General features: G+C 48.0%; 4 protein-coding genes across 4 annotated transcripts; 2 read left to right on the forward strand and 2 right to left on the reverse strand.

Annotated features, from left to right (window-relative positions):
- Nucleotides 1-350: 350 nt before the first annotated feature.
- Nucleotides 351-2,293, reverse strand: GL218_01887 (Transcription factor tau subunit sfc1; the record flags this gene model as incomplete). Its single annotated transcript, XM_033578372.1, has 3 exons — nucleotides 351-1,576; nucleotides 1,632-2,052; nucleotides 2,105-2,293. 3 exons carry the CDS (start codon nucleotides 2,291-2,293, stop codon nucleotides 351-353), a joined length of 1,836 nt encoding a protein of 611 aa, XP_033438513.1.
- Nucleotides 2,294-4,409: 2,116 nt separating this feature from the next.
- Nucleotides 4,410-6,623, forward strand: GL218_01888 (Serine/threonine-protein phosphatase 2A 56 kDa regulatory subunit delta isoform; the record flags this gene model as incomplete). The annotated part of the gene is made up of 4 exons (XM_033578373.1): nucleotides 4,410-4,430; nucleotides 4,523-4,873; nucleotides 4,944-6,199; nucleotides 6,251-6,623. The coding sequence occupies 4 exons, from the start codon at nucleotides 4,410-4,412 to the stop codon at nucleotides 6,621-6,623; spliced, it is 2,001 nt and encodes a 666-aa protein (XP_033439432.1).
- A 1,446-nt stretch (nucleotides 6,624-8,069) lies between these two features.
- GL218_01889 (Phosphatidylserine decarboxylase proenzyme 1, mitochondrial) lies at nucleotides 8,070-9,665 on the reverse strand (the record flags this gene model as incomplete). The annotated part of the gene is made up of 2 exons (XM_033578374.1): nucleotides 8,070-9,282; nucleotides 9,346-9,665. The coding sequence occupies 2 exons, from the start codon at nucleotides 9,663-9,665 to the stop codon at nucleotides 8,070-8,072; spliced, it is 1,533 nt and encodes a 510-aa protein (XP_033439431.1).
- Nucleotides 9,666-10,812: 1,147 nt separating this feature from the next.
- Nucleotides 10,813-13,058, forward strand: GL218_01890 (uncharacterized protein; the record flags this gene model as incomplete). Its single annotated transcript, XM_033578375.1, has 2 exons — nucleotides 10,813-11,082; nucleotides 11,145-13,058. The coding sequence occupies 2 exons, from the start codon at nucleotides 10,813-10,815 to the stop codon at nucleotides 13,056-13,058; spliced, it is 2,184 nt and encodes a 727-aa protein (XP_033438483.1).
- Between the last annotated feature and the right edge of the window lie 250 nt (nucleotides 13,059-13,308).

Genomic DNA, 13,308 nt, shown 5'->3' on the forward strand with positions numbered 1-13,308 from the left:
AATATAAACCCCGATGTTGTGAATGTTGTTTATATAAGTTTTGAGGCTTTACATTATGTACTGACATTTATATTAGATTCTACTCATATGATATATCAAACGACTCTCAATAGCGACTACTATAAACTATGCCATAGACGCAAGTAGCATCGCCGGATAAGGAATCCTACAAGAATAGCGGAGGTCAGAATGTAGTCACATTGAAAGAAGGGATCTACAATAAAGCTAAGCAACTAACCTACATAGGTCAGGTATCTTAGTAACATTAGCTGTTGCAACATAACATTAGTCCAAGCAATCATCTTCGTACCCTCTTCGCTATTATAACCTACAATCTCCTTACCAGCTGTCTATTCGACATCAACCTCTCCATAATCCTCGCCTTCGTCTTCTTCGCCATCACCATTATCATAGTACCCATATTCCTCCTCCGCATCCCCCTCGGCATCATCATCCCCCTCTAAATCCTCCACATCCCACGAATTCTCCATCGGAGTCGTAGTATCGTTCTCACCAACCATATCATCCGGGTCCAAATCATCCCCACCAGGCGTAGACACACCATCCGCTGCAGCAGACCCAGGTTTTTGTTTCTGCGCAGGAGGGCGACGCTTATACAACCTCATATCGACCTCCTCCATGGGCCGCAAGAAGGGTTCTAGCGTCAAGCCCAGCGGTTTATCCGTGATATCTGGAAATGGGCGGATCCGGTCTTCCAGGAACGAATTATACAAGAACCCGGGTTTCTGTGGCCTGTCGTCGTCGGATCCCATGCGGCCCCTCTTAATAGCCACCATCTTGACCTTCATGACCATTTTGACCTTACTCCACGTACCCTTATGATACCACCCCGAATCCTTTAAATCGCAGGTATCCCTCAGAGGCGCGCGATCTATTATGCCGCGCACGAACGGATCCGTGATATCGCATACTTGCCAGAACTTGCCGTCTGTAGAGTAATCCTCACCGTTCCAGAGGTGGCTATTGCTGTTTTCGCGCGTGCGCCTCTTAGTCTGGCCCTTGCGCACGACTTCCCAGGGGATCTTCTTGGTGCCGATGATGTTACGCTCCAGCTTAAATGCTAGCGTCTGGTAGATGCGAAAGCTAGGGTCGGGGCGAGGGTCTACGCCGTACTTGATGAAGGCGTCGCGCCAGGGCCCGCCGCGGAATTGGTACCCGATGAGCTGGAGGGCGATCCGGAGGACTGAGTCTGAGAAGTCGCCTGTGACGCGGTTGAGGATGGCGCGGCGGGTCCAGATGGGTCGCTCGTCCATCAGCTTATGGAGTTGATTCATGAGCCCCTCTGGTACGCGCATAGCTGGCTCTCGCCGGGGTTTCTCGGGTACGGGGTACTGATTGTTGTTGATGAAGTGGCCGTACGAATGTTTTTTCCTGCCTTGGATATTGATGAGTTGTTGCTTCCCCCCTTCGTCCCCTTCGACCTTGGTGTTCGGGTTCTGCTCGTAGTTGTAGTTGAATCCAATAACCCTATCTGTAAAGTGTGGTGGAGGTATTATCTCCTGACCAGGACCCGTGGCTACGCCAGGGGTAAATTTGATCCTCCGCAGCTTTGAGACTGGATAAGATGTTAGTAAAGAAAGAACTAGTAGAATATGCTATGCCTCTTTCACCTTTCATTGGAAGCATATGCTCGGCTATATTTGTTAAGAAGGAAGGATTTGTGTTAGCGAACTGAAAATCCGCCAGACCGCGATATCTGTGAGTAGCGTGAATATTTCCGACGGCCTCTACTTGATAGTCTTCAGGATTATCCTGCATCTTTCGGAGAATAGATTTGGGCAAATCTTGTCGGCCCTGGGAACTAATTTGTCCAGTCCCCGAGATGGAGGATGTACCATCTGTGAAATCGACATCTCCTGTAAATGGATCGTTGCTTCCTCGCTTTCGTTTCCTGCCTGTTCTCTTGGGGACGGTGATCTTTAGCAAGATGTTATTAGTGACAGCATGGTGTGACACGATGGGTTTTGATGTTGGGTTCTCGGGCCGGAACCATAAGGGAACTGAGCTAAGCTCTGCCGAGTCCACGAGCAGCTATCATGGTTGATTAGTTGCTTGCGTTTGCGAGGAATGTCGAGTTGCCTACCTTCTGAAAATCTGGGTCCGGTCCAAAGGTAGCTAGTCCCTTGTCAAGGTTGAGGATAACACATGGGTGTTCTATGGCGACTATTTTCCTCGGAGGAACCTCGAATATAGGGGCACCGGCCGAGTCGTCGGCATCGTCGACATCGTCGACTTCATCTACATAGTACGATTCATCTTCGGCTTCCATCATGGTACTTTGTGCGCTGCTATCGAAATGAGTTGATATGATACAGGGCCGAAAAGTATTTTCAAGTCTTATATACGAATTTACGGAAATCTCCAGGGCTGTAAAGTAAAAGGCTCGATATCAGTTCTCATGCGTAGCACAAATACCGTTGTAGTGGCTTGCTTGAATATGCTGTGCGAAGTTCTGTGATATCTGATAATTGACTAGGTTACCTGGTTACAGCTCTCGAATCCGATGGATAGCGATTCTGTTTTGTTTCAAAAACAATGCGTCACGTTTCCTCGACATAATAGATCTTCGTGTCTATCCTTTCTTTGTAAGCTTTAAAACATGGAAAGCTGTTGGAGTTTTGAGTTCCGTGAACTTTGATATGCACTTACCACAAGAAGGTACCTTAATATGATATCTTATGAAGTTAACCATGATAAGTTTCAATCTCTTAAATCAGAGAAGTCAATACAGTGCGAAACATAATGTAAAGTGTCACCTGACATCAAATATTCAGCCTATGAGCAAGACCCAATTAAATCTTGTACAAGGCAAGGTGCACTGTATTGGTATATATTCTCTTAAGTGTTACAGTTAGGTTGTTACCTCTGAGATCCGCAATAATTTACGGCAGTTGTTATGTACCTGCCGAAGTAAAGCCTCATATTTTTTTTTCTTCGGTATAATTTAAACTTATCATAATTACACATTGGCAAGCGGTCATTATACCCAAGTTTCTACCTCTAAGTCGAGTTCGGACACCTTAGGTACTTACACACCACAAAATATATCCGCTTACTTACATAGGTACCTAGCTATAAAACCATGTGAATGTCGTTAAAAGGTGTATATGATTAAGTGAATTACTGTATAATTGGATCAACTCTGCCCCGCTAACTGGCTTGTGATTCGACGCGGCTCTTCATTATGAAGCATAAATCATGTAACAGACCCGAGCTAACCCCACAGACCCAGCAGCTGGCAGCGACTTGAACCTTGCACAAATATATATGAATACATAATATGCAGGTGCATGAGTACAAGTAGACCTGCATTATTTAAACGACTTGGCTTCTTCGGGTGCGATATCAATTGACGGTCAGAGTGCCTGATGATAATAATAAAGTTTTCATTATGTTAACCATTCTCCGAGGCTATCTGGAAATTTGAAAGATGGTATCGAATTGATTATCAATTGGCATGCTTGTACATAATCTTTCTTTAGTGTATAGTACTATGTAGAAATAAGTCACGTATGTGGCTGGCAAACTCGATATTATTGTTAGGGTACATGTACATTTCAGAGGTGAGGTACCTACTTTAAGTAGTACATTATGTATGTATTATACATCACTAGAAAGACATTGGTTAGCTGTGGATTATGTACCTGTACCCTACCCGCATGCATGCGTGTACTTATGTAATGTACACTACCTCCTGTGGGCAGGACGTATCGTGCATTTAGGTATGTACGCTGAATTGCAGGCCACTTCCCTTTGGCACCTGTGAAAGCGGCCCTATGGAAGATCACCGGAGTCCCTAAAACTAAACCCGTCTACCGCCTACTGCCTACTGCCTACCGTCTACAACTCACTGCTGGCTTGTGTGTAGACGCAGAACGCTTCTCCACCTTCCACAACGACAACTCAAACTTCATATCTCTCTAAACTTGTTCAACATTCGACCCCCCGTTCGTTAGTCTCTCTCTCAAGCTAAGAGGCTCAATTTGAGCTATCTTGCATGGGCTATTGCTATTCATTGTTTAACTACAACCCGCTGCTAATTCGCTTATTCGACTTTATGCGACAGCCACTCTCCCGCAGCGCCGTCCCGCCTCCTTAAGCCTAACTGTTAATTCGTGAATCTCTCTGCTTCGTACCAAACAGACGGTGAATCCACAACCTAATTCTACTACCCGTTCACCCGATCACCCGATCACCCACTTCTCAAACTTCTACTATCGACATATCTCTTTTTGTGCTTTTTTAAAAGTACTAGGGTCTTGCTACGGCGACGCGTCTATTGACGCTATACTCTCTATCAACTTTCAATCACCTATAACAACACCCTAAAGAGACGAGAGAGTCGAGTGTCCCCACCCCGCCGTAAGTAGGGGCCTCGACTTACAAAGATGAAGGGCTTCAGGCGAGCGGTATGTCTACCTACTTATTTCATACTTATTTTCAAAAGCTGTCATTCTCCCCGCTGGTACATACACGTCGCTAATTAATCACTACCGAATAGCTCTCGCGAGGCAAGGACAACAAGTCCACCAAGAAGAATAAGGATTCCAAAGATGGCACGGCTTCGCCTTCGTCTAGTGGTTCTCGAGAGACCCAGTCGCCTGTATTGACACCCTCTTCCTCTACCTCGACGCTGAACGATATCAGAAACAAGCCCCTCCCTCCCAATAATGCTGGAACACATGGTGGTGATCATGGTAGCTCTGCTTTGCAAGGCCAGGTAGGCCAAGCACCTGGCGTACTGCCCGACAGGTTTGGCAATGTTGGCGCTCAGCAGTCGCCAAATGGTGCTGCTACCCCTCGACATGGTGGTACCCTTCCGCCAACCGTGGTCATTAGTCCGAGTGCTCCAGTAGGCCACACCTCCTTTTTCTTCTTTTTCCATGATCCTAAGACGATGACTAACTTATCTTTGTTCGTAGCACATTCCACCTCCCGGCGCTGCAGAGACCATGCCGCACGATCTCGCTCCACCCAAAGCCGGCTCAAAATCCCTTGTCTTTGACCGTCTCCACCAGACACCGAAAGATGTTCCCGAAGGTCTTAGGACACCCAGGAGACAAAACTCGTCGCGATTTGACATCTCGACGCACCGAGAACTAGAAAAGCTACCAGGGTTTCATGAAGTACCGCCTAACCGACGACAGGAGCTTTTCATGCAGAAGATTGATCAGTGCAATGTCATTTTTGACTTCAACGATGCTAGTGCCGACATGAAGTCCAAGGAGATCAAACGTCTATCCCTACATGAGCTACTTGACTACGTAGCCAATAATCGTCAAGTTATTACGGAACCAATGTATCCTCGCGTCGTTGAGATGTTCGCAAAGAACTTATTCCGCCCGATTCCCCCGCCTATGAACCCGCAAGGCGAAGCATTTGATCCTGAGGAAGACGAACCTGTGCTAGAGGTGGCTTGGCCCCATATCCAGGTCGTCTACGAGTTCTTCTTGCGATTTATCGAGAGCCAGGACTTTAACACGAACATCGCTAAAGCATATATTGACCATAGCTTTGTACTTCAGCTCTTAGAGCTTTTTGACTCGGAAGACCCACGCGAGCGAGACTTCCTTAAAACGACTTTACATCGCATCTACGGAAAATTCTTAAACCTTCGTTCTTTCATCCGACGTTCTATTAACAACGTCTTCTTTCAGTTCACCTACGAGACGGAGAGATTCAATGGCGTGGCCGAGCTGCTTGAGATTCTTGGCTCCATTATTAACGGATTCGCCCTGCCTCTCAAAGAGGAGCATAAGCTATTTTTGACCAGGGTGTTACTCCCTCTCCACAAAGTGAAGAGTCTTAGCATGTACCACCCTCAACTCGCGTACTGTATTGTTCAATTCCTCGAGAAAGACGCCTCGCTTACCGAGGATGTCGTTCTTGGCCTTCTCCGATACTGGCCGAAAGTCAACAGCACCAAGGAGGTTATGTACCTCAATGAGGTTGAAGACATTTTCGAGGTAATGGACCCTGCAGAATTCACAAAGGTCCAGGAGCCGCTGTTCCACCAGCTCGCCAAATCTGTCGCAAGCCCGCATTTCCAGGTCGCAGAGCGAGCACTATATTTCTGGAACAATGAGTATTTCTGCAACCTCGTGAGCGATAACGTCGATATCATCCTTCCCATTATGTTCGCACCGCTTTACGAAAATTCTAAGGGACACTGGAACAGGTGAGAAACTAAAGACTAAGCAGCTATTTCCCAAAACTAACAATGCGATAGAACAATTCATGGGATGGTGTATAATGCGATGAAGCTCTTTATGGAGATCAACCCACAACTATTCGACGACTGCTCTCATGAATATACAGAACAGCAGAATAATGCTGCAGCAAGGGAAGCTCTCCGAGAGAGGAAATGGGCTGCTATCACAGAGCAGGCTAATAAGAGGAAAGTCAACGGCGCCTCTGGGAATGGTACCCCGGCTTCAAAGCCACTCAACATAATGCCGCGAGTTGAAGAAGCCGATTCGGTTACGGAGGACAACCAGAAGAGGTTGGATTCGTTGAAGCTTCAGGATGCTGACAGAACTAATCGCCGCCCCAACACACATGAGCGGCAGGGTTCGGCTAGCTCTGCACGGAGCCAGCGGTGATCTTGATTCCCGTTCCTCCTATCCTCTGTGAACCCTCCCACGAAGAGCATTTCAGAAGTGCTTGACTCCTTTTACGATAGAACTTGTAGGCGATGATGACCTGGTTTACACGAACCTCTTAAAAATTCTATTTCGATTTATCCATACACCATCACAGCTCATTGTTTCTAGTAAGCATCGGGTTGTCTCAGCCTAACTTGTGCGGTACTTGATGTCGACTTCGACCTTTGTGTGTGGACTTGACTTGCGTTTTTGGTCGCAAACAGGTGATGTTTGACATCGGCTTGAAGCAGGTCTGTCAGCCTCTAATCCTTCGGCGATACTTTGGATTGGGTCAATCTCCGGGATGTCAAGTGCACGTTGGGTGTTTTTTTTTTCTTTTTTAAATTTCCCAGTACATACTTGATGGCTTTGTATGTCGTTCGAATTCCCTTATTCCCGTCTTCGATAAACATAATTCGGTTAAGGGGGTTAGCAACCGCGCTTACTGTACGTGACGTGAGACGGTGCTCATTATTCGTACGCCTACAAAGCCTCGATAAAAGTGGTTATCGTTGCGAAAGCATGAGAATAAGGTATACTTGGAGGAAACGATGCAGGGGAAGAAGGCAAGGCAGAGGAGATGGACTGGACTGGACTATCCATGCATGCTGAGAAAAATGTATACGGCGATTCTAAGCGTCAACGCCCTAGGGGATGAGGGAGAGGGAAGAGGAAGGCTTGTTCTGGTGTTTGTGCACAACAAGCAGCAGTGCTTCTCGGTCAATGTATGGAACTTTTTGTCTTGTGTCAGGATTGACGGGGAAGAGGAAGGGGAGTGAGGGGAGTGGTGGCAGATCAGATATATTATGTTTTCTGTTGTTTCTTCGTCTGGCGGCTCCCGTCGCGGCGTCTAGAGAGGATGGAAATAAGGGCAATGATGATAATCAGCAACAAACGGCTGGTTTAGCTTTGCGAAACGATAATGTCAATCTTGATAGACCTTGTTTTTCTTTTGTGTGTGTATATGTACCTAATGTGTGGTGTGTGTGGTCTGGCGAGGTGGTGGGTTTGTGCGCCCATACGCTGGGTTCGTACTAAAAGTATCAAAGTTGCCACTGTTGAAGTAAGGGGGTACTTGATGGTGGTGAGAATGCATGTGTTGTGATGAGATGTTGATTAGAACCGGTTGACGAGTAATAAGTATGAGAGGATAATACTATTCATTTATAGCCAACAATGCCTCAGATATCTCATAAGAGTGACTTACCTACCTGACTTTACCATATAAAGTAGCACCATTATATTCCACTTCTCACTTTTCACCCATTTTTCCATTCTTCATTTTACTTATTTGTATTATCTAAATAAAGATAATATAGTGACTACTGCAATATGTAGATAGCCTGGCCTAGGTAGTTGGTACATATATACACATCCATGTCAGCCCCTTTTCTTTCTGCACTACTACTCTTCGACAAATCCCAACGCCTGGCCCATCTTGACTTTCTGCCCCTTCTCTACGGCCCATACGAACCCGCCCTTCGCACCGGGGTTTTCAGCAACAGGGGCCTCAAAGACGAGCACGATGGTGCTGCCGAGCTTGAAGCCACCCATTTCGTCGCCACGGCGCAGGGCGTGGCCACCTAACACGCTGCTGGCTGCTGCATACGAGGCTTCAGCGAAACCGGCGTACGGCTCGCCTCGTGCAGCAGCCTCTTCGGCGGCGCGGTCGGCTGCTGTATCAGTTAGGAGGGAATTCGTTCGGAGCTCACGATCGAAGTTGACGGTGATGGAACCGACGTTCGTTGCGCCTACGGGCACGAAGCTAAAGAAGCCCCAGCGCCATCTGCCAAGGAGGACCACACGCTCGTTTAGTGTGAATAAGCCGGGTAGTGTGCGTTGCAAGTATGGCGAGACGGAGTATAGTTCCCCCGCGAAGTGTCGCCGTCGCTCTACCACCCAGTTCGCTGGCGAGTGGAATCGGTGGTAGTCCCCTGGTGCTAGGTACACGACTGTATAGTAGAGGGCTGTTCGGTTGTCCGGCGATAAGAGTGCATACCAGGGCTTTTCCCCGAGTGCTAGGTCCGCTCGTACCTCGGAGACGGCACCGGGACTGGACGGGGTGGTGGATTGGTCCTCTAACTTCTTGCTGGAGCTTTCGTGGGTCTTGTCCGGCCCGGAGAGGAGATTGGGTAGAGTGTAAGAGATACCGTTCACTCGTGCGAATTCTTCATCTGACGAGACAAGCTCTTCGTCCCCGCGCGTTGGCGTTGGTGACTGATCGGGGATCTCTTTTCCTTCACCAGACAGGCTGGGTGTAGGTGTGTTCTTACCTAGGAGCGCATCAACGGTATATGTCATGCCTTTCACCTGCTCAATATCATTACCCTCGATCTTTCCGAACTGTAGCACACGCCCATCGGCAGGCGATAACAATGCATTCGGATTCGGGTCCAATGGTCGGACACCGGGCTTTAGCGTTCGGTAGAAGAAGGCCGAGAGGTTAGGGTATATACGAAGATCTGGCTCGGATACTTCGTCCAAGTTGACGCCAAATACGAATGAGTACAATTTGAAACCAGGGATTCGTAGATAGTAGGGGATGGTGAGTTCGTTGAACTTGCCCCATAACCTTGACAATGCCTTCAGAGGCAGAGTTGACATTACCTTCACTTGCCTAAGGAGAGCAGGTCAGCCACGAGGTTGACGAAAATAGGTGTTGTGTGTATCGAGCGCATACCATGGGCCGTCAGGTCGTACTCGCGCTCGTTTCCTAGGGCGAACACCAGGTTCATCGCTATCCGAAGCCTCTTTTTCAAGCCTTTCCTTCTCGCGAGCTTGCGTTTTGTAGAACTGCACCAGCCCAAGAAAGCCAATTCCTAAGCCGACAGGTATAGGGTACCATTTAACTTTCGTCTCTTTCAGCGCGCTTCGCAGTCTTGACCCAAAGCGCTGGCTATTTTGGTATTTCCGCGACGTATGATGAAAATATACCTTAGGCGAGGCTACGATATGTTTCGTCGACCGTCCCGTCGCGGCAGTATACGTTTGTCGAAGCATGCAAGGTGATATCGGGCGACATAATGCGGGCGTATGCCCTCGGATAGATACCGAGCATAGACTTGCCATTGACATGTCTTATGTCTCTAAGATTTTTATAATCGTCTCATTAAAGTTTCTGGGGGAGGGAAAAAAAGATACGCTAATAAATGGCTAGCTCTAAGTCGATATGTATATCGGGAAAGGAAAGTTACTATATAGAGACGATGAGATTCGTTTGATGGTAGGCAAATTGTCACAAATGAGGAAGAATTGAATCAATCAAGATCCTGTATAAATACCAGGGTTTACTTCTATAGTTCTATTAGAACTGAGGTTATAGTGTAATAATTGGAAATGTTGGAGATTTTGAAGTTTGTTACTGGCTAAACACAAGACCCTCAATGACGCAGGGCAGGTGGAGCTGAAGAGCTATCCCCTTTCAGCTTGGTTATACAAGGCGGCGGCAGCTGGCAGAGTTCAATCTGTTGTTACGTGACCTTTGCTGCTTTGTAGCTGCTTTGTACATATTTCGTAAGGTTTAGTGTTATTCAATGTGGAGTAATTACCCAAGATATATATGTATTGGGGTATGTATGTTAGGTACTTTGTAAGCACAGTCCCTTTTAGCCTACTTAAGGTACCTACTAGAATGCTGTGGTCGCACAGTTAGGTAAGCAAATGACATGAACAGCTTGCATTGACATTCCCTCGTCTCATAGTGTTGCCGACGACGACAAGCCGTACCAACAGCACTTTCCCTACTTCATTTTTCAACTTGGACCTCTATTCTCCTCTTTCCCTATTTATTAAGTCTAAACTTAGTACTACTCCATTAATTTAATTAATTCTCTCCCGTTCTTTTTTTTCTAAATATACATCATAGTGCCCGTCTTGCAAACATTACACACTACAATACCACAATACCACAATACAACAAGCTACGTGTCTATTGCGGGAAATCCGTAATGGTTTTTACGTTTTGTCTGCCTGATATGGTTTTACCCACTATCCTTTAAGTCTTGGACCTACGCGCAGCGAGGTGAATGCACAACTTTATTTAGGATTTACTTCCCGCCCTCGTATTCCCTTTTTTCCCACTTGATTACCGTCGCCTAGAGCGGCGTTTACACCCCTCCAAGCCTTTCTCTAGCAGCCATAAATCACGATGGCCTCCGACTTAGCACCCCCAGCAAACTCTCCAGCTGACTCAAACTCTGAGACCTTTACCTTACAAATCCTATCGCCTTCTGTAGGCATACCGCAACCACTAGCGCTCCAGAAGCTTCCCATAGGTACCACTGTTAAGCAGCTAAAGGAGCGCATCCGAGATGTTGTTAGCACTAAGCCTGCCGACCAGGCGCAACGTCTCATTCATAGAGGCCGTTTATTGGCCCGTGATAACGAGACAATGACTGATATATTCGGTCCGGAAGCGGTATGTGTCCAACTGTTAAATTCCGAGAGAGTGAAATTCGTCTAACAAATATCTCGATATAGCTGCGCTCTACGGATCACCAAACGTTACATCTAGTGTTACGAGATCTTTCTGATGGCCGACCAACGTCCACCCCGACTCCTCCAAACCAAAGCACTACTTCCGGTCAACCCTCGACTGGAGCGAACCCGCTTTCCCAGCACCAGCTGCATCCCAACACTAATCCCTTCCAACCCGAGCCTCAGGCGCGCACTGGAATCCCTCATTACCACGGCCTAGGCTTTGGTTCTCAAAGGCCTGTTCCCGGGATGCCGGCTGTAGGTCAGCCCATGGTCCTTCCGCCTGGCCTTTCTCCGCAGCAGTATAACCAGTGGGTTAGGGCCCTAAATGCTCACGTAGGAGCTCGCGACCATAACCAACGAACAGCTACGCCGGGGGCGCAAGACATACCTATTGCCAGCGCAAGGGGAACACCGGGAATGAGTACACCTGGAAGGATAGCTTCGCCGTTCCAGTCAGAGATGACGCGTACTACAATCAGTGAGAGAACCGATACTAATGGGTTACACTGGCGAATAACTTACAACGAAACATTTGCAAATCCATTACAGCGACCAGGAAATACTTGGAGTTCTCAGGCACGCTCTGTTCCGAATGGGAGCCAGCTTTACGATAATGAAGCACAGGATATTCTACGAGCTGCGGATACTAACGCGGCAACTAGGGTCATGGCTGATGCTATGCGAAGGAATGCTAGCAGCTCTTCCCTAGCAAGTCTTGCAACCGGCCAAGCTCAGTATCCTATTCCACCTGGGGTTACTACACCATTAATTCCATCTCGAGCGGGCAGCGCCACTGCTACACCTGATCCGTTTAGAGCAGCTGGTCAGTCCAGAAGCCTACCTGTACACCAAACTCAGACCCATTCGTCTCAAAACACACCAGAGGTGTATATCCTGTCTTCCCCTAGTGGACCTCGTGCCTTGTTGCTCAATGGCGGCTTAGAAACATATTTCAGCTCTTCAACTCGAATCGTAAATCCATCTATGAGTGTACCATTTGTGCAGAGGCAGTATCCACTTACATTTGCCAATGCTCTCCATCCGCAATATACGGCGCCGGCACCAGCGCCAGCCCTACCACAAATGCCTCCAGCCGGACGAAGCCACATAGGACATAATCCTGCGCAACCACAGCAACATCAGGCTCAACAACAGCATGGTTTGCCTCAACCCCTTCAGATGCCACATATAGGACATGCTGTAGCTCGTGCAGACAACCCACAAATTCAGGCTATTAGAATAGCTCATTTATGGCCGCATATCTGGTTGGTCGCTCGTATTGGCTTCTTCATCTGGTTGTTCTCATCGCCAAGATCTAGCTGGTCTCGCTTCTTTTTCATGATTGGCGCCGCAATTGTCATGTTTCTCGCCCGCACTGGCCTTTTGAATCAACTGTGGGTCCCTTTCCGCCAACGCTTGGAGAACTTGATACCTCCAGCCGACGGCCACCACGGCGCAGCAGTACAAGTAGACGCACAGGGCGGGGGCGTTCAGGGCGGAAATGGTGTTGTGGCGGATGGCGGACAACAGCAGAGGGAACTACATCCGGCAGATACGGCAGCCAGGCTGGTGCAGCAGCGACGTCATGCGAATGCCAACTGGTTGATGGACCAAGTTAGGAGGTTAGAACGTGCTGGTATCCTGTTTCTTGCTAGTATCGCTCCAGGAGTTGCTGAGCGGCATATCGCGCAAGTTGAATCCGAGGCGCGGGCCGGGCGTAGACGGCGGGAGGAGGCCGAAGCTGCCGCTGCCGCTCAGCAATCTGAGAGACCAGATGATGCAGAACAGGGCGGAGATAGTGATACTGCCACTGCTACCGCTAGTGAGGAGTCGGGGGGTCAGGATCGATCACCGGAAGGCGAGAGGGGTAACGAGAGACCGCCTGCTGCGGAAGAGCCGCTCATTGACATATAAACCCACTGGCGGGCACCAGTAATACGATACTTCATCAAGAGGCGAGACATGATAAGAGCTGCAGAAGTTTGCGAATGTTTCACAAGACGCAATCTATGTGTCTTGCGATAAAATAAAAAAGCAGTTGGTCAAAAATGACATTGGAGGGACTTCAGCTTAAAGCCGAGGCCGTTTTGTAAAATCTTCGAATAGCGAGTTTTGTGTACAGCGTGTATGTACCTATGTATGTTTTGGGGGGTTGGCGCTTGCA

This window comes from Daldinia childiae, assembly GCF_008694065.1.
Source record: "Daldinia childiae strain JS-1345 chromosome Unknown Scaffold2, whole genome shotgun sequence".
NCBI classification, from domain to species: domain Eukaryota; kingdom Fungi; phylum Ascomycota; class Sordariomycetes; order Xylariales; family Hypoxylaceae; genus Daldinia; species Daldinia childiae.